General features: G+C 43.3%; 1 protein-coding gene across 1 annotated transcript in view; it reads left to right on the forward strand.

Moving 5' to 3' along the window:
* LOC147031752 (deleted in lung and esophageal cancer protein 1-like) overlaps positions 1-26,908 on the forward strand; it is a 127,005-nt gene that overhangs the window by 74,599 nt on the left and 25,498 nt on the right. The window contains exons 22-24 of the mRNA XM_085866903.1: positions 1,399-1,533; positions 1,705-1,784; positions 7,941-8,092. Of these exons, the coding sequence (XP_085723029.1) occupies positions 1,399-1,533; positions 1,705-1,784; positions 7,941-8,092 (367 nt within the window). The remainder of the gene's footprint in view (positions 1-1,398; positions 1,534-1,704; positions 1,785-7,940; positions 8,093-26,908) is intronic.

The raw sequence follows: 26,908 nt of genomic DNA on the forward strand, positions 1-26,908 counted from the left end.
ATGTGATTACAACCTTCGAATCACGTGGTCATCAGTGACCCAAAACCTGCTCTTTAATGCAATGAGCATGCCAATTTCACAAACAAGGTCATCGTGACAGATGAGGCACACTTTGATTTGGCAGATTTACCTCCACCAGATTTATTCCCATAGGGATTTCTGAAGGGCATAGTTTATAAGGAACATCCATCATCAATCATGAATTGTAGGCAAACATCACTGCAACCATCCGCTCTATTGATCAAGAGACATTGCTTGCGGTAATGAACAATATGATGATCTGATGTCGTGAATGCACAAATTCGAAAGGGGGCCATTTGTCTGATGTAATTTTCAAGAAATAAAGAATAAAAATTGATTTAAAAAATATGAAGTATGTGCCTATGTTGTATAGAAATTTTATTTCATTTGGTTTTGAAACAAAGTTATGAGGATAATATAACCGTCAGATATGAATGCCCCACCCTGTATATTGATTCGCGAAAAGTATACAGCATTGTCTGATGAACAAATAATGCAAGCGATGAACATTGTAGTTTTCGGTCAATGGAAACAAAATGTCGCTCATGACCCACATGGCCAGAAATTTCCAGGACATGCCATGTTGCAACTCTCTTGTACAGGGACTCGATGAGTCTGGAGGGAGGGGTGGGGTGAGAGGAGAGAGGGGGGTGGGATGGGAGGAGGTAGGGGAAGTGGTGGGAGGAGGGAGGGACTAGGCAACGCCTCCCACCCCACCCCTTGCCTCCCTCCTCCCACCTCCATCCTTTCCCTCCCTCTTCCCACCCCACCCCCTCCCTGCCTAGAAATGAAAGAGGAGGCATTTCTAATTTTTCAAAGAATCACTTGGAATGATGGAGGAATCCCCAACTTTGGTCAATCACCACGTGAAATAGCTGGGTTTGTCTGACGATCGTTGAGGAGCAACAGTGAAATTTCACACTGTGTAAGCCCCACAATAACTAAATCGGTACACAAAGAGGTTGTCAGCGATTGGTCAGACCCATGATAGTTAAGCGTTTCCTGAACAGTATTTAAATGTCAAAACTAAAAAATGTTTTTAATGCCTTTCGGTAATTTCATTGAACTTTATACATGGTCTGTATTCAATTAAGAAAGCCTCAAGCCATGGGATATGAAGGTTAAATTGGCTTATGTCCGAGTCCAAATTCACCTTAATTGAGGCTCCAGTTGGACTGAAGTTTCTCATGGATTCGAGCCTTACATTGCTGTAGAAATACAGATAATTTTCAAGGGTCACTCGAAGCAGAAGGAATTAGTTGTTTTCCTTATTTCATTAAAAACTGGCAGGATTAATTTATTGTTTTCTGCTCTTTCATCCTATCATCAATACTATTTTTATATCATTCTGTTTTATTTTCTCTCTCTGACCCACAGTGAACCTTTGCTTGATTTTGGAGTTGTTCCATTGAATGTCATAGCTAAACACCATATTATCCTGAGTAATCTTTCAGGAATCCCAAGAATGTTCCAAATGCTGGTCAAGTACTTTCCAGCTCATCAGACAACAAGGTAGCTTAAAAAGTAATTTCCTCAATTGCAACTTAAACTTTAACAGTTAATGCAACTTAAAAAATAGTAAGTTGCATTTGCTGTTTGAAACTCACTTTTTGTAGTATAAGCTTAAGAAAGTTGCTGTTGTTTTGAAAAAGAGAAAATTGATGACAATATTTACCTTTGCAGCCTCAATGACACTGCACATAACAAGCAGACAATAACCTTCTGTGATTCCACAACCAGACAGCCCAAAAGAAGAAAAGGTGGTATGTTAAATTAGTGTTTGTGAAATTTTCCAAGATGGGAATTTTGTTAAATTATATCATGGCAACAGCAATGATTGTCACTGTTACAAGTCATGACCTAACATGACTTTTTTTCTTGCAAGTGGCTGAAATGTATCCTGATGTAATTTAATGCTCTACATGCAATTGGTTATTACCACACAAACGGAAAGGCAGCTTCAAGCAATTGGTTCATGTCCGTCTATCCATCTGATCAGTTTATGATTGAAGAACAAATTATTTAAATTGAATATTATATTTTGAACATGAATCGGAGCATGAATTGGAAAAGACGTTTGTCGTTTAACCGTGCTTTGGCTCTGAATTTGTCCCTATCGCACTTGCGCAGAGAGGAATAAGATTAAAAAAACATTTTTTTACCCCATCTACCTGCCTCACGGTCATGTGAAATTGAAAATCATTCCAAACAGGAACATTGCTGTTTGTAAGGACATAATAAAGGACACAAACAACATGCACATATAATTAATGTAACGTGTTAGATTCAGTGGCCTGCAAAAGCATTCACCGCACTCCCCCCCCTCCTAAAGTTTTCACATTTTGATGCCACTTGAGCTTATTACATGATGCTTTCAAATCAAACTTAATATATAGTCTTCACAAACTATTCTAAAGTCTCAAAGCTAAAAAAATGCAGATAAAATGTGAACAAGTTAGATTAATATGGAAAATCAGATGATTTTCAATTGCATAAATATTCAAACGCACCCTTTGCTGAATTAACCCAAAATCACTTCATGAGCTATTTATTTGTTTGAAAGTTTGCAAAAAAAAAAACAGAAGAGAACTGTATTAGGTTTCACCTGTATATAATCAATGGTTTAACTTAAAAATGAAGCTCCTTCACTTATCAGGTGAAACTCACATGGTCAACCAACAAGGCAAACATAAAGACCAAAGAGCTTTCCAAAGAAGTCAGACATAAAGTGACAGAGAAGCACCGTTCAGGAGAGGGTTATAAGAAGATTTCAGAGTCACTCATTATCCCTTTGAGTACAGTGAAATCCATCATTAACAAGTGGTAGACATATCATACCACCCAGACTCTACCCAGAACAGGTCACCCATTCAAACTCAGCAGCCAGCAAGCAGGAAACTGGTTCGGGATGTCACTGTATATCCAACAATGACTTTGAAAGATCTGCAAGGCTCTATATCTGATATGAGGATCAGTGTTAATCCATCACCAATATCCCATTCCCTTCATAAAGCTGGCCTCTATGGACAGGTGGCAAGAAAGAAGCCATTACTGAAAGAGATGCATCAAACACTCATATGGAGTTTGCGAAAAAGCATATTAATAATACTGTAGGCATGTGGAGAAACGTTGTGTGGTCAGACAAAACAAAAATTGAACTTTTTGGTCTAAATTAAAACTGTTACATCTGGCGCAAGCCGAACACTGCACATCATCCAGTCAACACCATTTTTTTCACATTTTGATTTTGCACACAATTTCGTAGTTAAATGACAGTAAGCATGCAGACCAATGTGCAATTCTCATTCCAGCTCAACCAAGTTGAGTGAGCACTGCTCCAAATCCATAATCAGACGTGTCTGTGGTCACAATGATGGTCAGAGTAGGGTCAAACAAAGCAAATGCAGGGCTGTTCGCAATTAATTTTTTTACCCTTTCAAATTGAGTGTGCGCAGCCTAGGTCCAGGAGACATCAACATCCTTGCACAGTAAGGCACGAAGTGGCTCCACGACTGTCGCATAATTTGGAATGAATTTGGAGTACCGAGAAGTCAAACCCAGAAAAGAATGCAGAGCAGATGCATCCTTTTGGGGTAATGCTTGTGTTACTGCCATCACATGTTCAGTGTTTGAGCTCATGCTTTTTTCTGAGATCACGTGACCCAGAAAAGAAAGTTCAGCCTTCCTGAAATGACATTTGTCATAATGCAGGTTGAAGCCTGCTTGATCAATACGATTCAAAACAGCTTGAAGACGTTCCTCATGTTTCTCATGAGACGAAGCACATGCAATTATGTCATCAAGTTAAAACTGGATGCCCTCCTGGCCCGCTAAGATCTGTGACATCATTTGCTGAAATGCACTGAGGTACATGGTACAAGGTACATGGCAAAAACGGAAAAGTCCCTCGTGTGTTATGAAAGCCGTAAGGTCTCTGTTTTCCTCATGCAAGGGCACTTGATGGTATGCATTTTGAAGATCAAGAGTAGAGAACATTCTCACTCCCCAAAGCTCTGTGAATACCTCCTCAATATGTGGGAGTGGATGACTGTCGATTATGATCGCCTTATTTGGTTCACGAAGATACACACACAGTCATATACCTCCTGATTTTTTATGCGTAACAACAATCGGTGAAATCCATTCAGAAGAGTCAATTCTCTCAATGATACCCACTTCTTCAAGTGTTTTCACTTCTTGCGAGACAGCATCATGGACAGCAAAAGGTAAACGGTGAAGCCTCTGCTGGATTGGCACCACATCGGGCCTTATCTTCACTCTCTGTACAAATCCTTTTGCATAGCCTCGAGTTCCACTGACATTGGGATTAGGTGTCCGCTAAGCCGATGTTTGATGCACAGAGGTACATACACTGATGTGTAGGAGTAACACATCCATTCACAACATTCGGTCTGAGAGCAGTGAAGAGGTCCATGCCGAGTATCGGTGTTCCAGAAGGCACAATAAAGAAATCAGCAGGCACAAAAACATGGTTGTGTCGCACCTGTACTTGAAGACAACCAAATACAGCAATCAGTATTTTTTCAATGAATGATTTTATTTTTTATTTTTTAGGTAAGTCACTAAGTGTAATTGTGGTTCTGTAAGAAGTGCATTCTTGAAATGCTCCAGGTTGGAAGACTCTGGAATTTTAGAAACGACTGAACCTGTGTCCACCAGCAATTTAGCTGAGCATGTCTGTCCATCAGGTGCGCAAAGACGAACATCACAAGATAGGTTCCCTCTAATTTGTTGTTTATGCTTTAAAGAGTCACATCTGGCACAGTCACTTCCCGCACTTGGTATTTTGATCTTTACTGGCACATACTTTAGAAAAATGTCCACTTTTGCCACACTGCCTGCAATTTACATATTTTGCAGGGCATCTGGGGTAATTAGCGAAGTGCATTTCATCTCCACAACGATAACAAGTGCTCTCTTGGCATACCTGTCGAGCTTGTGAAAATTTTAGGTTTGCAGGTTCATTTGATGTGTCCCTGTGGATGGGGTTGCCCCACGCTGGTACTTGCTGGTATTATATTTACATCCTGAAAGGACGTCGACGTGCTGAATATAATCGCTTTAGCTTCCGCCGTGGCTGATTCGATTTGTCCCGCCATTACAAGGGCTTTCTACAGTGTAAGCTCCGGTTCCAAAAGCAACCGTTCACGTACACGAGCTGTAAGGGTTTTTTTTTCCACGAACTGATCTCGTATCATTTCATCAGAGAGGTCATTAAATTCTCAATTAATCGCAATCTCATGTAAAGCAGCAACGAACCGAGCAGTCGATTCAACCGGCCTCTGTGCTCATTGACGAAACTTATATCGTTCGAAAACAACGTTCACCTTAAGCATGAAAAAGGCTGTTAATGCACCGACAGCAGCAGAGTACGTGTCCCCATCAACTGGGAGGGTATCAAATAAACGGTAATGTATGTAAGACTGCGTCAGTCGCGCTAAACTTTCGGAATTTATTTTTTACGATATTTGAAATCATTGTTTTATTAAAATTGAAGTGTTAGACTTAAACTGAGTGCGGTATCATATTCTACTAGCATAACCTGCACTCTGCGCGACATGTTGGGGTGGGTGTGTTTGAGAAAGGAACTGATGCAGAGTATCAGTAGTAATTTTACTTTATTGCAGTAAGTGGAATATGATTTCACTGTGTCAGAACCATTTTATATGCTTTTTTTGTACCATGCACCTCATATGGTCTTTGAGATAATGTAAGCCGAATATCACGTTACTCGAGCGCAGAACAAAGTCAAAGATAGCGCGACCCGAAACCACAATCTCGGAAATAATATACAAGATGAACTCTCGCAGTTAAATTTATAATATTTCCCAGCATATTTAAGGGATTATTATTTGATGCTTGTCTTGATGAATGATAATAGTTCTGCACTCAACTGAAACACATTTCAGTCCTTTATTATTGGGAAAGTGATATTTCCAATTGTATTTATGACTTAATTGTGGGTTTTCTTCATGTAAAACTTGAAGTGAATTGTAAGATATGTTCCATTCCATTTTGAGTGTATGTATCACACAACTGGTTGCATATTATGCCTGGTGTTGGCTTAATGGTTAGGGTAGTGGGCTTGGGATCCTAGGGTCCTGAGTTCAAATCCCGCTCAGCTGTTGAATTAACACCAGGTGGGGTTGACTCTGCCTGTCATCCTTCTGAAGTCGGCAAAATGAGTGCCAGCATGCTGGTATACTGTGTCGGAGTGGCGACCCGTCCAGGATTGTTCCCAATAGCCAAGGAGACTGCTTCGGCGGCACCAACGCTCTGCACAGAGTATGGTCCTAATGGATGGATGGATGGTTGCATATTCTGGAGGGGACATGACTGAACTGCTGACGCAGAGTCGAGTGCAAATTTGTAAATTTGTTGGCTCTAGTTGGTGATAACTTGCCTTCTTTGACGAAAGACACTCTGAGATATTTAATATCTACCAGCTAATGTCCCCAGATGAATGTCTATCTGAGGGATGGAGCCATTTGTGATGCAACGCTCTACATGCAAAACACCAAGGAGATAGTCTGGTTGATAATCAAAACGAAACTAAAAATTTGCCTTTGAGCAATCCTGCTCCCACATTTGGAAACTTATCAGATTTATTCATTCTGTTTTGAAATTGGATTTGTTTCACTCAAAGGATCTGTCCTTCGAATTTTAGTTTTTAAACTGCTCATAACTCATGAAATGATGACTAAAACAAAATAATTTTGTGTTGTATGACCTTCATTATTGCCGCTACTGAAGAGCAATTTTTTTTTTATTAAAAACTAGCAGGGGTGCCCAGTGTTGCCCAGTAAATTTTTTTGTGGGGAGCTAAAACACTTCCCTATAACCACTAAGCAATGGAGTTGGGGTTCATTTAATATTACCTGTCACATCGCTACAAAGCCTTAGCCACTTTGAGCGATTTGAATTTTTTTTTTTTAAATCCACAAAAAATGAACTCTTTCTTTTTTTTCCATATAACACTCCCAACACTCACTGATGGACCACTTAAAGTTTAACGAAAATGCGTTCAGCCATCTCTAAGAAAAATGGCGACACACACATGGACAAATGGCTCTCAGCTTATAGCTTATAGCAAATAAATGGCTTGTAGTATAGATTTGAATTAACAAAAAAAAATTCACCATGATGGCCAAGGAGTGCCATAAGCAATGACATCAGATAGGATGACAGGCTCATATTGTGTTTGCCTGATATGCACTCTGCAGACTGTGTGAATAAAGAGGCTCATGTAGCAGTTAACTTGCTAAAATCACTCGATGAGAACTAGAGTATTGCTCGTTTCAACTCATTTGAATGTGTAACATTGAATGACAGTGGAGTGTCTTCTGGGTGCTGCAGGTAAAAAAATTATGCCCTAATAAGGCCGTGCGCTGTGGCAGTGGCATCACGGCCTTTGGCTCAGGTCGGAAAACGGCTTTACATCATCATTGCTCACGACCGCATTCAATAATGACTCCAGGTTGTGTGTGGTGAAGCGAGAGATAATATTTCCGCATGGCAGGTGGTGCTTATTGCTCCCGGATTGTGCAGCAATGACTGAATGGGACGTGGTTCTGGCACTTTCACCACTCACAGTTTGGAGTCGCACATTGACTGGCATATAACCAGAAGGTTTCAGAGTAACAAATGGATGAAAACTTGCTATGTTGATTCCCTAATAAGGGTGAAACCAGTTGGTAACTGCATTTTCATTCACTTGTGACAGCTTCTGACATTATAAATTACAATTCTGATGTTGCTGCGAGAAGCTCTTCTGTGAGCTGCAGACAAAATTGTGCGTCATACCGGTGAGGTTATGGCATTCGGCTCATTTCAGAGAATGGATTTATATCATCTATATATTAATATTATTTCTCTGTTCCCATCCTCCTTTTGTGCAGGACCTTCTGCGGAGCTCCTGGTCGATAACAAGGGGGTGGCTTTTCTTGTTTCCCCTGACAAGGGCGAGTTGAAGCCATTTGCATCACGAGAGCTTGTTGTCACAGCTGTTGGCGATATGTGGGGGCAGTACCACGATTGGCTTCATTGCACTGTGAGCGGATGCAGAACTACCCATGTGTTGCATTTGGAACAACAATTCTTGTATTTTTTTCTCATTTTAGTGGTGTTCATGACAAGGATGCAGATTATGACATACATTTGTCTTTACAATCTGTCAAATATATGACATACATTTGTCACAAAAACAAACACCATTGATTGGTTTCAACACCAAGTTCAATGCACATTTTCCGATGGCTTGGAAGAGCTTGGAAGAGCACCCTGTTTTTCATACAAATTTATCGCACCTTGTTTTTGAATCGTCCTGCACTCACTTCTATGTTTGGGAAAAGCGTCTTGTTCGGCTTTCATGATCCTCAAAAGAACAGCTGCAAAAAGTTTCAACAGTGGGTAGTCATTGATTGCCAAATATGGTGGACGGAGAACAACATGATGGCCCAAGTTCCTTGCAGTATTCACACTTCATACTTCATGTGGTGATTTGAATTTCTCATTGCCTTTTCCAGACTATTTTTCTGTTGAAGGGCTCTTTGCAGTTTCTCTGGAACTCTCAAATGTAGTTTTTTATATTTGTTTATATTTAGTTTTAGTTTAGTCAGATATACTGTACAATCTTTGTTTATCTTATTTTAAAATAGTTTATATTGTTTGGCCTCTTTATTTCGGCTTGTCTGCTGAAATGAGTTTTCATCGACAATAAAACTGCATTTCGGATAAATTATTTTAAGGCAAGCACATAAATCAAAGACGGAAATTGAGTTTCACATCTAATTTGACATTCAGCTTTAGAGGTTCTATAAAATTGGCAGAACAACACAATTGCAAGCAGCCTGCAGTGAATGCAGGAATTGGCAAGAATCCAGTAAAATTCAAATAAAGCACAATGGATTATAATTATATATCCAGTGCAAAAGTCTCAAAGAGAATCTTGTGAAGTGAAGGTCAGTCCGACCTGTTTCAATTAATACCATACTGTTGCTGAAATATTCTGCTCAGAAAGGTCAGGTCAGGTATGGGAGCATGTGCCAGAGCAACGTGTCGCTGCGTTCACTTTCTGCTGGTACTCTAGGGGCCTCCGTCTGGCCATTCCCCAGGCAGATGCCTGGCCCATCCCCATCTCCTTGAGATGCCGATCAACCTGCTGCAACCATGAGGAACGTGGTTGGCCCATTGGCCTCCTCCACTCACCAGACTCCCTCGCTGAGAGAATCTGGTGAGCAGGATCAGCGTCAGGAAAACGAGCCACATGTCCATACAGCCGCAGCTGACGCTCAAGGACTATGCAGGTAACGAATGTCATCTGAGTAGCTCTCAGCAACCGCTCGTTGGACACAAAGTCCGACCAACGATAGCCAAGGATTCTCCGAAGAGACCTGGTACCAAAGTAATTAAGTCTCCGTCTCAGATCCTTGGTCAGAGGCCAAGTCTCGCATCCATAGAGCAAGACTGGAAGCACCAAGGACCTGAAGACTTGGACTTTCGTCCTCCCGCACAGGTACCGGCAGCGCCACACCCCATTATCCACTGAATCGATGACTCCCCAGACCTGAGCCAGATGTCAATTGACCTCTGACTCACAGCCGGCAGAGACATGAATATCACTGCCAAGGTAAGTGAATCTCTCCACGACCTCAACATCCTCACCACAAACGGGCACAGACAGGACAGTGGCATTTAAGATGTCATTGAAAGCCTGGATCTTCATTTTGACCCAGAAAACCTGTAATCCCAGCAGCTCAGAGTCCTCATTCAGCACCTCGAGGGCCCCCAAAAGGATATCTAAAGTCTCCGCAAAGATGACTGCATCATCTGCGAAATCAAGGTCCGAGATCTTGACATTCCCAAACGATGCACCGCAGCTTGATCTCTCCGACATCCTCTCTAGAACCCAGTCCATACAAGTGCTGAAAAGTGTGGGGGCCAGTGCACACCCCTGACGAACTCCAGTAACAACTTTGAATAAGTCAGAGATGCTACCACCACATCTCACAGCACTCTCAGTTCCAGAGTAGAGTTCAGACATCAGATCGATCCGTTTAGGTGGCACTCCACGAAGACTAAGAATCCTTCAGAGGGCATCCCAATTCACCAAAGCGAACGCTTTACAGAGATCAACATTGGCTGCAAGCAGCCCCTGCCGAAACTCTCGTCTGTGTTCGGTGAGAACCCGAAGAGAAAGGATACGGTCAATCGTTGACCTCTTTGGTATAAAGCCTGACTGCTCTGGACTCTGGTGCAAAAAACAGATGGTGGCGAACCCTATCAAGAATTATCCGAGCAAAGACCTTGCCCAGCACTGAGAGCAGCGTCACCCCTCGATAATTGTTGCAGTCTTGGCGATCACCCTTCCCTTTCCAGAGAGGGACAACAAGGCGCCTCTTCCAGTCAGTTGGGATGATGCCTGTGTTCCAAGCAGAGCACAGAACTGCACGCAGTGACATGAGTGCAGCATTTCCACCAGCCTTGAGAAGTTCAACATGAATGCCACAGATCCCTGGAGCTTTATCCCATTTCAACCGGTTAAACGCAGCCTGTGTTTCCACAAGCGAAGGTGGACCACAGTTGATTGGAGGGTCATAAACAGGGATTGTAACACCCCTGACGTCCAACTCAACAGCTGGTGGATCAGCCTGTTACAACCGCTCAAAGTAACCGGCCCAGCGGGCCTTCACTTCGGACTCCTCTGTCAAGAGCCTACCACTCTCTGCTCGAACTGCAGTATACCAAAGGATGGGCTTAGATGAACGCAATACGTGAATTCCCCTGTAAGCAGGATGAGAATGTCTTGACCACAGGTGATGCTCCACCCCCTCACAGATTCCTCGCACATAGGCCTCCTTGTCCACCCCAGCGCACGTACATTTTTACACCTCAGCTCCCTGAACAGCTCAGCTCTGCCATTCAACCTGGTCATGCGACTCTATTCAATGGTAAGCAGTTTCCCTTGAGAGACAAAATTCTTCTTTGCCCTACGGTGAGTTCCAAGACGTCCACCGGCAACATCAAAGACGGTGGTTTTGAAGGCACTCCACAACTCTTCAGGACCTCCCAAAGCACCCAGACTCCTCAAATCTCCTCTCAGCCTGTTCGCAAATCCCTCAGCTACCCTCTCATCCTTGAGCTTGCCAACATCCAGCCCAGGCTGGGATGGTACCATTCTCCTGGATTTAAGGTGAAACTTCAGAGTTGCTACAACAAGCCGGTGGTCAGTATTGAGGAACTGAGCACTCTGGTAGACCCTGCAGTTCTGGATCATCTTCCAGTGACCATCAACGAGGACATGGTCCATCTCCTTTGCCACACCACCAGTGTTGGAATACCATGTCCAGCGATGAGCTTGTGGGCGCTGAAACCATGAACCGGCCACCCTAAGTCCATGACTTCTTGCAAAGTCAAGGAACCTAGTGCTATTCTGGTTCATAGATCCTGACCCATGGGGACCAACACACGTCTCATAACCATCCCTTTCAGTTCCAGTTGATGCATTGAAATCCCCCAAGATGAGAAGTGTATCTCGTCTGGGGCACTGATCAACCACAGACTCGAGCGTGGCGTAGAATGCATCCTTCACGGTGAGATCACTCGCCTCAGTCGGAGCATAAACAGAGACGAGGGAAATGACACCAAAGGAGTGACGAATCCTTATTCTCATAATACGCTCGTTGACCAGTGTTACCTCAATTATCATTGGGGTCAGCTTATTGGACACAGTTACATCAACTCCTTGGAAATTGTAGACATCAGAGCGACCAGACCAATAGTAGGTGTAACCACCCCCCATGATCTCGCCGCAATCCTGTCTCCGAACCTCAGAGAGTGCTGCAATACCGATGTCCAAACGCTTGAGCTCAGATGATAACAGAGACAGGTGATCATCCTCTCTTAGGGATAGGACATTCCAGGTACCCACCCGAAGGGACTGCCTCAGGTTAACCCAAGGAGACCGCCGTTTGGTGAACGACACCTCAGCACCACTCCAACACACTCTCCCGCAATCTGACTCTGGAATGTCACCCCGTGGTTTCCCTCCTATCATCAATTATAATCGGGGGTCCCGAAGGCTTTGCCCCAATTCCGTCATCCGGTGAGCTGCCCTGCGAAGGGCAGCTGCACAGGAGGTACTCCCACATCGTGGGTTTTCAGATTTCTTTGCGTTTTTGTGTTTTGCGGAATGAAGGGTTTTACCGTGGCTGGAGTGCAAATCCTGCCACCAACCTCCTAATAAGAAGTAACCCAACTGCAGGAGGACGTCCGCAGACACAGTTGGGCACTAGATATGGATGGCCGTTGGCTCACAAGGAGCTCCTCCGCCCTTTGACAGGTTTTGTTTTTATCCTGCTGGGTGTGCATATCCAAACACCCTCCTCACCAAAAAACTGGTGGGGGAGTCGGTTTAGTCGCCGACAACCTGACCATGGAACCTTGTTAGGATAGGTTTACATGGTACCTGAAGCAAGTCACAGATCTAATCTGGCCTGACCTGACAATAGTTCAGGTCAGAAAGAATGCAAAGTAATTGGTCCAAGTGAGGCACAGTTGCGAACCAGTCTTGCATCAGGCAACACTGAACACAAACGCAGCAAAACTTTCCTTCTTGTCACTTTTTTACGTCTTATGTTTCCATTTTTATGTTTGTCTGTCCGTTCCCTTATATATTGTACATCTTGAGAATGAAACATTGTAGGACAGACGAGTCTCATGGATGGGTGGGGAAGCGCAAATTTGCAGTGTGGGCTTGGGGGGTGGGGAGGGGCTCTGTTCAAAGATCTTTGTGATGGCTTATATACGATCACATCCAAATTTAGTGCACATAATGGTAGATAATGGGGAGAAATAGGGGGATAGTAATTCTATGAGGTGGGCAGGAAAAGGCGGGGTTCTCGAGATCCGGGTCCAGCTATTCATGTTAATTCTTTGAACCGAAATGGCTTACATAATTGGTGGGAGGGCTAATGGGGGATTTTGGTATAAAAAAAAAATAATTTTTTTTTAATAGATTTTTCAATTTAGAGGCATTTGGAATGGGGTTGGGGGAGTGTTGGGGTCTCTGTAATAGCTTGAGTGAGTGCCACCAAACTTGGTAGGGGTGGGATAGGCCCCAGAGGGGGTTAATGATGGAAAAATGCAGTTATTAGCTTTATTAGATTTTGTGATTTAAGTGGGGGATTAGAATAGGGGGAAGGGTAAGTCATGAAATTCATCATTGCTGATCACATAAAGTCTTTCATTTTTTTCAAATGGTTTGATCTCTGACCATGATCTTAGATTATCTCCCTGTCACTCAACTCTTCACATGTTTCTTCTCCTCTCACAGCAATGGTTCATGGAGACCATAAATCTCAAACAAGTGGTCAGGACCATCTCCCTCTCTATATCTCAGGCATTCAACAGTCTGGCATCCTGCTCTGCTTTCCAAGCTTGCTTCTTGTCACATACATGGCCAAATTCATCCCTACATCTCTGACTTCCTCACTCATGCAGTCAGTACATTTCTATCACTGGAACTATCTCCTTTCCTCTCTCTCCCAGTCGAGGCTAGAGGTACTGTCTTTGGCCCAGTCTTGTTCCTCATCCACATAAACACCCTCTTTGATATTATGAAAATCCTCTCTTCTTTTTTGAAAACATCTCCACACTGTGTCATTCAGTACCCCTTCCCACTGACAGGCAGATAGTAGCAGCATCACTCTTCTAATCTGGAATTGATTCGCTGTTGGTCTGATAAATAGTAAATATCTTTCAATCGTTGCACATCTCACAGTCTCATCCTGTTCCTCTGAAAAGAATGTCAAAAAACCCATGTATCTATTTCTATGGTCAGCTAATGGAAGTGGTTCAATCCATTGAATTTCTAGACCTCATTATCAGCTAATACCTCTCCTGGGCTGAACATCTTTTTTTTGTATAAATGGTTGAGGCTTATCTACAGCAGAATGGAATGGAACAAAAATGGAAAGCAGAAATACCAACAGCAGAGTAGAAATCAGAATGAGATCAAGGAGAGGGGAAGGAGGACACATGGTGTGAACAAGCTGTGCCCACAAGCTGAAACAGAGCAAGAAGAGGAAGGGGGAAATCAAGGATGAAACAGAAATGGAACAAACTAACCAACTAACAAATGAAAAGAGATGAGGGAGAGGAGGAAAAATCACAATCTGGAAATGATGAGTGCATGGGAATGGGGTCATTTTGGGGAGAAGTGATCATAAGTATGGATGGGGGATGACCTGAGGTGTAGTGTTCTTGAAGCTCTGGAGGGAAGAATGGGACTGAACAGACTGCGGAATTTGGTTCGACAGGTGAGAGAAAAGAATAAGAAATGGCAAATGAATGGAGGTGAGCAGTGATCCTGTATTTTGGGAATAATATATCGCGAAGCTAGCCTCTATAGCCATATTGCCGATGAGTGGGCATCCTCTGTCATTCCATGTCTTTCCTTGAACAAAATTAGAACAACGTACAGCCCACAATGCTTTTGTCCCTATCCTCACTGGAGTTCTTCTTTCCCCTGTGGACTGGTACCCCAGCATCACATCTCTCTCCTGGTTTCTGTGAAATGTAAAGCTCTCAACATTATTGGCATCTCTCACAATGTAGCCTAAGCACAAGGTCCATTGCTGTCACATCACAGGCAGGTCGGTTGCGTCTGTGTTTTACTGCATTTAGTCTCAGTCACTCTGCTCTCTCAGCCTTCTTACCCTTCTCAGCATTTTCAAGATGTATGTGTTCTTCTAGTAAACCCCTCCTGATAAAGTAAGAAAAAAATGGAGGCTTACTGCACACCTTAACCCTTTTGTTTCTTTTTTCTCCCGTTTGTGGAACTGTCAATCTGAAGCTTTACAATCTCATTCTTCCCTCCAGAGCTTCAAGTAGGTGGTGCACCACCATCTCATGTCACCCCATCCCTATACCCATTATTGTTTTATACCCTCATTAATCATTCGTAACCCAACCGTCTTAATTGCAGGTTAGTTTCCCCCCCCCTCCTCCTTTCTTTCCTCCTTTCCTGTTTGTTCATCCATGCTCTTGCTTTTTGTGTCCGACTGTTGCCGCACTGTTCTACTATAATTTCATTGAATTGGTTTTTATCCTTTGTCCTGTGCTTACTCAATTGTACTCCCCATTTGTCTTCCCCAGCCCCACAGGAGTTGATAAACTCATAGAATGGATTATCCGGGGTTGATGTTGCACAAGCATGATGTGCCAAATGACATCCTTCTGTTGTAGTTCCTTGTGTAATGCCAGTCATGTCATTCAATAATGATGGCAGCTGTGGCTTGCAACTCACTTATTGGTCACTTCTGTTTACAGCTGGTAATATAAAGAGTTTCCTTACCAGTTTTAAGCAAAGCTTTATAGCTTTCAAATTAGAGGAGCAGGCTTATTTGATTTCTTTTTTTCTATTTAATTCCTCTACAATCTGCCAGGATGGGCCACTGACTCCTCCCACCCACTGACCAAATCTTTTGTTTCAAAAGTACTGGCAAAGAGCCTGTCCTTACAGGTGGGCGGAAGAGGAGGCATGGCTGGGAGTACATGTTGACTCTCGTGCTTCTGTCAAATGCATAAACAAACGTCTTCCCTCTCAAGGATAGTGTGAGATAATAATTGGTTCGTGGTTAAAAGGGGCAGGTAAAATATAAGGTAAGGTGAGGGATAAATAGGGTTTAGCAATAGGTAAAATAAACAATTTGAGAGAAAACACTGAGGATGATTGCAACAGCAGGCTGACTGGGTGGCCAAGAGGTATACATATTTGCCTCGAAGCTGTCTAGCCTGGGTTCGAATCCAGACACAGCTAGAAACTGTCATCCTGGTGTTTCACAGGCAGGATGATTCATCAATGCGTGTGCCGTCCCTTGGATGGACGTCAAATGGGTGTCCCATCTGCCAGCATTTGTTGGTGTATATTAAAGATCCCACGGTGTCCTTTGCGAGTACTGGAACTGGTAGGTGAGCTATTGCTGGCACCATGACCAAATTTCAAATTACTGCCCGAACCTACAGAGAGTGCATTGCATCAGTAGCAGAGCCGTTCCCTCATCCAATAATGTGAACCTGCAGCCTTGTGCTGTGTATGAACGAACAATTGCATCAGTTAGTTTATGATTGCATGATAAACAATGTTGCATGTTAAACATCTTCCAGTGCCATGTCAAACCCTCCTGTGAAATTCTGACTTGTGAAAATTATACTTTTATAGATTTGAATATTCCTTTATTCATCATTCTATACACAGTTGGGTGCAAAAGTATGAGTCCACTTTAATCAATGCCAAACGTTCTCAAATCATGATTTCAAACACGAATTTGTCATCATATTGAAGATATTGTTACGAATTTCTGCCCGCCCGGCGTGCGAGTGACCGCGTTAACTAATAACGGCCGCTCGCCCACCAAACGGACAATTTAGTCATGACTTTCTGGAACAACGCCAGAAACCAGTCACGGGTGGGTTTTCAATCCCACCACGGCCCAGTCCGTATTCTAACCGCGCGCGACAGGGTCAGTCGCCGAATATCGATATACCTAAGTATTCGCGTGGGTAACCTACCGAGGGACCGTACCTCGGCGAAGGCCTGTTTGGACACGAACCGCTTAAGCGGTTCGTTCCGTTCTGGGATAACCGAGCGGGTATTATCGCCAGACCTCGCCGGACCCGATTCTATTTACCGGTTATTTAAAAACCAACTAATATTCCGCAATTCAAGATTGCACTTCAATAGGGGAAAGAGGACACGACAAACGGGTTAACATCTAAAGAAGCACATTTATTTATACACACATACACAGGAAATCAACAATAAATGCAATCGATTGATGAAACACGCATGCAGTCATGCAACCAAACAAGCATTGCGTGGGACGGGCACAAAATACGAGCAAGGACAAAGCACTACAACCGACTATTGTTTACCATGTACATTCACTTAACAGGTTTACTTGTCGGGACTCGGCGCCACATCATTCACACAAAGAAACAAAGAAAAGACCACCCTCATAGACAAGGGGGTCAGGCTCGGCCCGTAGGCCTTTATGGCGTGGGACTTGGCAGACCGAACGAGTCCCACGAGACCGTGCAGGTTACCTGCACCCTCGTGGTGCCTTGATGGGGCGAGTCGCGACGTCCCGTCCCCACGGCAGCTGTTCCCGCTTCGCGCACCTTCCCCGTGGCAGGCGAGCTCTCTCCGGCTCTCTCCACACAAACGCGCAGGCTTGCGCGACACGGCAGGCAGGGTTGTGCCTCCAGCCCGCGTCTCCTTCGCGACGCCCGGACCTCCCCCGACTGACTGCTCCAAGCTCCTGACTCTGACACAAGCCCAGACCTCCACGCAGCCCCTTGGCTTCTCCGAACCCCGACAGACACTCTCTTCCACCCAACTGACCTAACCCTTGGCGCTCTGCGTGCCCTTTTATTCCCCCGGCGCCCCGCCCCTCCCTTCGCGGCACGCGGGGGGCGGGGGGGGGACATTCCAACAGAGATCGGCTGGATTAGTTGTTGTTTCCCAACCGTCAATCTTGTTTACCAGAGAAATCGGGGCGGGAGTTGTTGTTGTTCCCCTTTGGTGTTCATGGAGATGTCGGTGGTTGTGGAGAAGTTGGTTGTGGTTGTTGTGGCTGGCGTTGTGGTTGGTGGTTGGTCCAAAATAACGATAGCAAAAGAATAATGGCTAACTCAAAGATCACAGCCCAGTCCACACGGATAAAGTCCATAACACAACGGTGGGGAAATCTAACTGAACATGGACTTATCGGCATAACTAACTCACGACCTATATGGTGTTCTGCGAATTTCCACAGCCATAACAATATATATCCACATTCTTTAATTTATTTGATTTATTATTGACTGACATGGTCTTAACAGAATAAACGAAGAGTGAATACATTTGAGAGAAAGATAAAATTTATGTGAGCAGTCTGATTCTGCTCTGGAGTGCATTACAACACTGTTGGGAAAAGATTTACTCAAACATAATCTATAAACTAATTAAATCAATCTCAAATGGAGTTGAGGCAGTTCTCAAGGAAACGTACATACTGATTATTGATTATATGTAAAGACAGATTTAATTATTCCTATCATACTAAAATATGCATTTGCTGTGTGTCCGTCTGTCTGTCTATTTGTCTGTCTGACTGTTTTTTGACTGCAATGCATTCCATGGTTACTTATCCAATCTCAACCAAACTTGACAGGAGGACGAATGGTCAGACAATGGAGGTTGTAGTGACTTCATTTGCCCCCTTTTCTATGGGGGTTTTCTGCCTTGCTCGAAATCTGTGTTAAGGTGTATATCCATGTTAAGATGACTAATTGTGGCGTTTTTTTCCCAAGGACACTTCTAAGAACAAAATAACAACACTAATGATAATAGCATAATTTTAATGTAACTACAAAACAATATTAATACGTATCAATAACCTCTCTTCCCAAGTGGTTTTTCCTCCTTGAACAAACGTTGTGTTTACTTGTTTAAATAGCTTATCGTAGCATTTTGTGGGGCACCCTTACCGGAAGTAAAACATATTATAAACCACAAACACATTTGATTACATTTTTAAACAATCGCTGCTGCTGTTTCACACCAACATGAAAGGGAGGAAACCTGAGGAGTGTTCAGTTACCAAGCAACTAGCTAGTATTTGCCAGGTCAGCCGTTCCTTATCAACAATTTTGAATGGAATGCGTGCTTGAATGCTTAAGCCAGTTGGTGAGCGCTCCACAAGAAACTTGGTAACTGAACGCAGACCTGACATTCTTGAGGCCCAACCTTTGATCTACTGCAATCTATATACCCCAGAGAGGTTAAAAACATGACCCTAACTGTCGCTCCCATAGAGAGTCGGTGTACTAGTTCTAATATATGTTGTTATATCCTTAGTAGTTCATGGAAATGCCTTGAAAGTGCTTTTGGTTTCATATTACAATGATTTATTTTGTTATCATGTCTTAGTTCATAAATTTCCACCTGAACTCATACTTTTGCACCCCACTGTGTACTGTGTGTGTGTATGTATATATATATATATATATATATATATATATATATATATATATATATATATATATATATATATATATATATATATATATATATATATATATATATATCTTCTTTTTCTTCTTTCGGCTGCTCCTGTTCAGGGTCGCCACAGCGGATCATCCGTGTGATCCGCAAAGTGATTTGGCACATGTTTTATGCCAGATGCCCTTCCTGACGCAACCCTGGTTGCCTCTTACGACACAGGGATATGGTACACCTATTTTAACCGGGGTATACACTGGCCCAGTACACTGGTACTCATTTCGCCGACCTCGGAAGGATGACAGGCTGAGTCAACTCCCTGGTGTATTAATTCAGTGGCCCAACGGGGCTTGAACTCAGGACCTTTTGGATCCCAAGCCGCTGCCCTAACCACTGCGCCAACACCAGGATATATATATATATATATATATATATATATATATATATATATATATATATATATATTTTTATATATATATATATATATATATATATATATATATATATATATATATATATATATATATATATATATATATATTTTTTTTTTTTGAATGGAATGCGTGCTTGAATGCTTAAGCCAGTTGGTGAGCGCTCCACAAGAAACTTGGTAATTGAACGCAGACCTGACATTCTTGAGGCCCAACCTATATATATATATATATATATATATATATATATATATATATATATATATATATATATATATATATATATATACATATATATATATATTTTGAATGGAATGCGTGCTTGAATGCTTAAGCCAGTTGGTGAGCGCTCCACAAGAAACTTGGTAATTGAACGCAGACCTGACATTCTTGAGGCCCAACCTATATATATATATATATGTATGTATATATATATATATATACATTGATATGTATATATAAACCAAGTCAAAAACACCAGGGGGTTGACCTCAGCCTGCCATCCTTCCGAGGTCAGCGAAATGAGCACCAGTTGTACTGGGCCTGGTGTATGCCCCGGTTAGAATAGGTGTACCATATCCCTGTGTGTCGTAAGAGGCGACCAGGGTTGCGTCAGGAAGGGCATCCGGCGTAAAAACCTATGCCAAATCATTATGCGGACAACAAAACAAATTTCCATACCGGATCGGTCGAGGCCCAGGTTACCAACGACCGCCACCGGTACCGGTGGTCAGCAGGGTACGAGTGGAAATTGTGCTACTGCTGGGCGAAGGAGGGGAAGGCGAGTCCGGAGGCAGTGGGAGAGGGGGAAGGGTAGAAGTGTGGAGGTGAGAATTGGAACTCTGAATGTTGGGACGATGACTGGCAAAGGGCGAGAGTTGGCTGATATGATGGAGAGAAGAAAGGTGGACATACTGTGTGTACAAGAGACCAAGTGGATGGGGAGTAAGGCAAGGAGCATTGGAAGTGGTTTCAAACTGTTCTACCATGGTGTGGATGGGAGGAGAAATGGTGTCGGGGTAATCCTGAAGGAAGATTATGTCAAGAGGGTATTGGAGGTGAGGAGAGTGTCTGACCAAGTGATGAGTGTGAAGTTGGAAATTGAAGGGGTGATGATGAATGTCATCAGTGCATATGCCCCACATATGGGGTGTGAGATGGAGTATAAAGAAGATTTCTGGAGTGAGTTAGATGAAGTGGTGGAGAGTGTATCCAAGGATGAAAGAGTGGTGATTGGAGCAGATTTCAATGGACATGTTGGGGAAGGGAATAAAGAGGATGAGGAGGTGATGGGGAGGTACGGTCTCAACAAGAGAAATGTGGAAGGGCAAATGGTGGTAGAGTTTGCAAAAAGAATGGAAATGGCAGTGGTAAATACGTATTTCAAGAAGAAGGAGGAACACAGGGTGACATACAAGAGTGGAGGAAAGTGCACACAGGTGGATTACATCTTAAGTAGGAGATGCAACCTGAAAGAGATTAGTGACTGTAAGGTTGTGGCAGGGGAGAGTGTAGCTCGACAGCATCGATTGGTGGTCTGTAGGATGACTTTAGAGGTGAGGTTGAGGAAGAGAGTGAGGGCTGAACCAAGGACCAGATGGTGGAAGCTGAAGGAGGAAGATTGTTGCGTGAAATTTAGGGAGGAGGTGAGACAGGCGTTGGATGGTGGTAAAGATGGGTGGGATGATTGGGCAACAACAGCAGAAGTTGTGAGGGAGATAGCTAGGAAGGTACTTGGTGTGACATCTGGACAGAGGAAGGAAGATAAGGAGACTTGGTGGTGGAATGAGGAAGTACAGGAAAGTATAAGGAAGAAGGGGTTGGCAAAAAAGAAGTGGGATAGTCAGAGAGATGAAGAAAGTAGGCAGGAGTACAAGGAGTGGCGGCGAAAGGCAAAAAGAGGGTGGCAAAGGCCAAGGAAAAGGCATATGACGAGCTGTATGAGAAGTTGGTTACAAAAGAAGGGGAAAAAGATTTATACCGATTGGCAAGACAGAGGGACCGAGCTGGGAAGGATGTGCTGCAGGTTCGGGTGATAAAGGACGCAAATGGGAATGTGCTGACGAGCAAGGAGAGTGTGTTGAGAAGGTGGATGGAGTACTTTGAGGAGTTGATGAATGAAGAAAATGAGAGAGAGAGAAGGTTGGAAGAGGTGGAGATAGTAGAATCTGGAAGTGGGATGGATCAGTAAGGACGAAGTGAGGACTGCTATGAAGAAGATGAAAAGTGGAAAGGCGGTTGGCCCAGATGGTATACCAGTGGAGGCATGGAAGTGCTTAGGAGAGATGGCAGTGGGGTTGTTAACCAGATTGTTTAATAAAGTCTTGGAAAGTGAGAGGATGCCGGAGGAGTGGAGATTCAGTGTACTGGTTCCGATTTTCAAGAATAAGGGTGATGTGCAGAGCTGTGGTAATTACAGAGGGATAAAGTTGTTAAGCCACACCATGAAGTTGTGGGAAAGAGTAGTGGAAGCTCGGTTGAGAGGAGAGGTGACGATCTGTGAGCAGCAATATGGGTTTATGCCAGGAAAGAGCACCACTGATGCGATGTTTGCTTTGAGAATGTTGATGGAGAAGTATAGGGAAGGCCAGAAGGAGTTACATTGTGTGTTTGTGGATTTAGAGAAAGCTTATGATAGGGTGCCAAGAGAGGAGCTGTGGTATTGTATGAGGAAGTCGGGAGTGGTGGAGAAGTATGTGAGGATCGTGCAGGATATGTATGAGGACAGTGTGACAGCGGTGAGGTGTGCGGTAGGAATGACGGACCGGTTTAAGGTTAAAGTGGGATTGCACCAAGGATCGACTCTGAGCCCTTTCCTGTTTGCAGTGGTGATGGACAGGTTGACGGATGAGATCAGACTGGAGTCTCCATGGACTATGATGTTCGTGGATGACATCATGATCTGTAGGGAGAGTAGGGAGCAGGCTGAAGTGAGCCTTGAGAGATGGAGGTACGCACTGGAGAGAAGGGGAATGATAGTCAGTCAGAGTAAGACGGAGTACATGTGCGTAAATGAGAGGGAGGGTGGTGGTATGGTGCGGTTGCAAGGAGTTGAGGTGGGGAAGGTGGATTGGTTTAAATACTTGGGATCAACTGTCCAAAGTAACGGAGAGTGTGGGAGAGAAGTGAAAAAGAGAGTGCAGGCAGGATGGAGTGAGTGGAGAAGAGTTGCAGGAGTGATTTGTGACAGAAGGGTAGCTGCAAGAGTGAAGGGGAAAGTATACAAGACGGTAGTGAGACCAGCTATGTTGTATGGTTTGGAGGCGGTGGCACTAACAAAAAGACAGGAAGCGGAGCTGGAGGTGGCAGAGTTAGAGATGCTGCGATTCTCGTTGGGAGTGACGAGGATGGATAGGATAAGAAATGAGTATATTAGAGGGACAGCGCAGGTAGGACGGTTTGGAGACAAAGTGAGAGAGGCGAGATTGAGATGGTTTGGACATGTGCACAGGAGGGAAACGGAGTATATCGGGAGAAGGATGTTGAAGATGAAGCTGCCAGGCAGGAGGAGAAGAGGAAGGCCAAAGAAGAGGTTCATGAATGCGGTGAGGGCGGACATGCGGGTGGTTGGAGTGTCAATGGAAGATGTGGAGGATAGAACGAAATGGAGACGGTTGATCCGCTGTGGCAACCCCTAACGGGAGCAAGTCGAAAGAGGAAGAAGATATATATATATATATATATATATATATATATATATATATATATATATATATATATATATATATATATATATATACATACATACACACAGATGTTTGGTACTACAGAACTTCAATATGGATACAAACAAACACGACATAATAGTGACTGAAGCTTTTCGTGCTTCACTCTTCAGGGTAAGATCACAGTAAGTGAAGGAGGAAGTGAAGTTGTGTGCTTATATACGCAAGTCTCCATAAGGTAGACACTGATTGGTTCAACCGTAATCCGAACGCCCATTGGTTGGCTCATCGTCTTCACCTCGAGCTCCGATTAGCTGGAGCAGAGTTCGCCAATGATTGACGTTTGCAACCGCATCCTCGAAAGAGGGGGGATGGGTTTCCCTTAAGGTCCATTCATCATTCACACCTTCGGCCCTTCAGAAATCCCCATAGGAAGAAATCTGGTGTCGTTAAATCTGCCAAATCAAAGTGTGCCTCATCTGTCATGATGACCTTGTTTGTGAAATTGGCATGCTCATTCTATTGGAAAAAAAAATACTCATTGCATTTAAAGTGCTCCATCATTAAAAACTTTCCAGTATTATCTGTAAAACAAAGAAAACAATAATTAGTTATGCCAAGACTGCTTCCGGCTGGAAGATTGCAAATGTGTCAGATATAAATGCCCCACCCTGTATATTGTTGTGGGCTGGGGGTCAGTGGCGAGAACGACCGTTAGGTGGGGAAGTTTACGCCGTCTCCCACCAGACTCCCTGGAATTTATAAGCCGTCGCTCCTGATAACTCTGAAAGCGGCGGGTCGATTAATCGACCGTAAAACGCCAATATCTCGACCGCGTGGCGTAGGGTTAATTATCCAGAAACAATATGCCTAAGTAACCACGCAGTCTTGGCTACCGTGGATTCACGCCCTTGGAACGTCTGGCCGAACCGGATCACTCTACCAGCTATGGTAGAGTATCAACTTCCACCTACCAACTCCGGCTCGGATGCAGTCGAGCGGGCCTGCCCAGGACGTTCCGGCGACGATTAACGGATTATCGGGGATGAAACCCCATCTGAACTCAGACCAGGACCATGCTGGACCAAATAAAGAAAGGACGGAAAGGAGCTGGGAACATTTCTAATAATTTATTCACAGTAAATAAAAGACGAGAAGCGAGACTTAAAGCGAATATACAAGGAATATTTACAATGGTAGAATAACACTTATTCAGTTCTACTTCAAAGACAGGCCCACATGCCGACACACACAAATGAAAAGAAAACCCAGAGTTCTTTATTGGACCCTCCAGCCGATGAGAGAAAGACAAGCTGGGGGTCAGAGTTCGGTGGGTATCTGACCGTCGGAGGGAGGGCGTGCTCCACGATGCGGCACCTGACAAAGGTCGTTGGTTCAGTCTCCAGTCACACTTGGAGGACTCGAGACTCGTGGCTGAGTTCGGGTGGCGAATAATCGGGGTCCGCGGAGGGGGGTCAGGGTCGCTCTGTCCTTCCTTGTAGAGGGCCAGCAGAGACACGTTCGTCGCCTCGATGGCCCTCTGCTCAACCCTCGTGACAGCAAAAACCCCTTCATAACAGCAACATAGGTCTCCTGTGACCACTCCTTCGTAACAGCAAAAACCCTTCGTCCACAAAACTCCTCTTGCACTGAACTCTTCGCGCCAACGCCAACGTTACTGACAATGACACACGAACTTCCGTCCACACCACTCCCGTTTTTCCACCACTCTTCTGGCACTGCTCGGGGGCTATACAGTATCTCCTCCCACATGGGGCGGGGCCTTGGCAAGAATCATCTCGCTGTCCGTCCCTCATTGGTCGACAGCCGCACCCTTCCGAGGCGGAGCCGTGGCCCCTGCTCGGTAGCCCTGAATATTCCTCGTGGCCACGTGGCCTCGCTCGCACAGAGTAATAGGATCTGCCCTGAGAAAATCGTTGTACCAGAGGAGTTCTTCTTTGGGGATGGAGCATGATTGGCTAGTTGGGTCGCACAAATGGGATGGTAGATGTATGGGATGTAGATGGCTGATGTAATAACCTAACTAAAGACGTCACAACGCACGTTTTCGAGTCTCCCATGAGACAAAAAGGAAAGGAACCTATCTCACACGTACTTACTGGAATAACTGACTTTTGCGACATGAATGTTGGGTGCTCATGGTTTTCAGATTCGTAACAATATATATCCATATATATATATATATATATATATATATATATATATATATATATGTATGTATATTTTTATATTTGTATATATATATGTGTGTGTGTATATATATATATATATATATATATATATATATATATATATATATATATATATATATATATATATATATATATATATATATATATATATATATATATATATATATATATATATATATATATATGTATATATACATTCATACATACATATATACATTCATACATACATATATACATTCATACATACATACATACATACATACATTCATTCATACATACATACATACATACATACAAATGCAAGGAGAGGTGAACATGTTTTTCCCCTGAAATACTTTTATGAGCCATACACACTTCTATTCCAGCACTTCTTTAGTATGCAGCACAAGGCTGCGAGTCGCATCATTGCTGAAGGTGTGGTTGCGCCACTGATGCAATCAATGCCCTCTGTAGGTAAGAGCAGGAATTTGGAATTTGGCCAGCATGCTGGCGGTAACTCGCCTTCTCTTTGCGAAGGACACCATTGGATCTTTAACATCCACCATCTAATGCTGGTTGATGGGATGCCCAGTTTAACATCTATCCAAGGGGCTGCACACACGTTGATGAATCACCCTGCGAGATACCAGGATGACAGTGTTTGTCTGGGTCAGAATTCGAACCCAGGCTAGATGGCTCAGAGGTGAGTGTGCATACCTCTGGGCCATCCTGCCAGCCCTATTCCAGCAGAATCAAAAAGCACTCGCTGCTGGGTAAGTTTTGGCACTGGCTGTAAATTACCAAGAAAAAGATGAACAGCTGTGCTGTTTCAGTTCGTAGTGAGAGGAAAAACTTTGAGGGAAGAACTTGGCAGCTCCCCCTTGTAATTTCATATTGGCTCCCCCAGAAGTATACTGTTGTATATTTTCATGTGAAGTGTTTTATTTACTATTTCTAAGAAATGGTTTATTAAATCTGAATAAATAAACAACTCACTTGAGACGGCAACCTGGGCCACATACAAGTGATGTTTGCATGTTTTTTGAAATATATATTTTAAAAAGTGAATGTCATGGAAAGTGGAAGTATTCTACTGTATCAATAAACTCTAGGAATAATTATCTCATTGTAAATTCAAACTACTTCATTGTTGAACTTTGAGTCATCAACTTTCAATCCCATGCAAGTCCTAACACTTCAAGTTTGACTCAAGTTTTTGAGATCCTTATTTTTCCATTAAACTCTAATATACAATGCATGAAATGTGCAACATTCGGGACACGACAAATACTTAGATACTGGAAGAAGCCAATCACACATAACATTCAAACGATTAACTAAATCTACAACTATTGATGAAATCTAAATCATAACATTCTGACTCAAATGCAAATAATATCTTGAGAGATATTTTTACAAGCACAAGTTGTCTGTGTGCTCCAAGGTGAATTACTCTTCCTGCTAGCAACCTAACCTTCCAACAGAAGTTTTACATGATTAATTAATTGACTATGATAGACAATGGATCAC

This window comes from Eptatretus burgeri, chromosome 2 (genome assembly GCF_056783735.1).
Source record: "Eptatretus burgeri isolate ZD-2024b chromosome 2, Ebu_testis_v1, whole genome shotgun sequence".
Classification (NCBI taxonomy): Eukaryota; Metazoa; Chordata; class Myxini; order Myxiniformes; family Myxinidae; genus Eptatretus; species Eptatretus burgeri.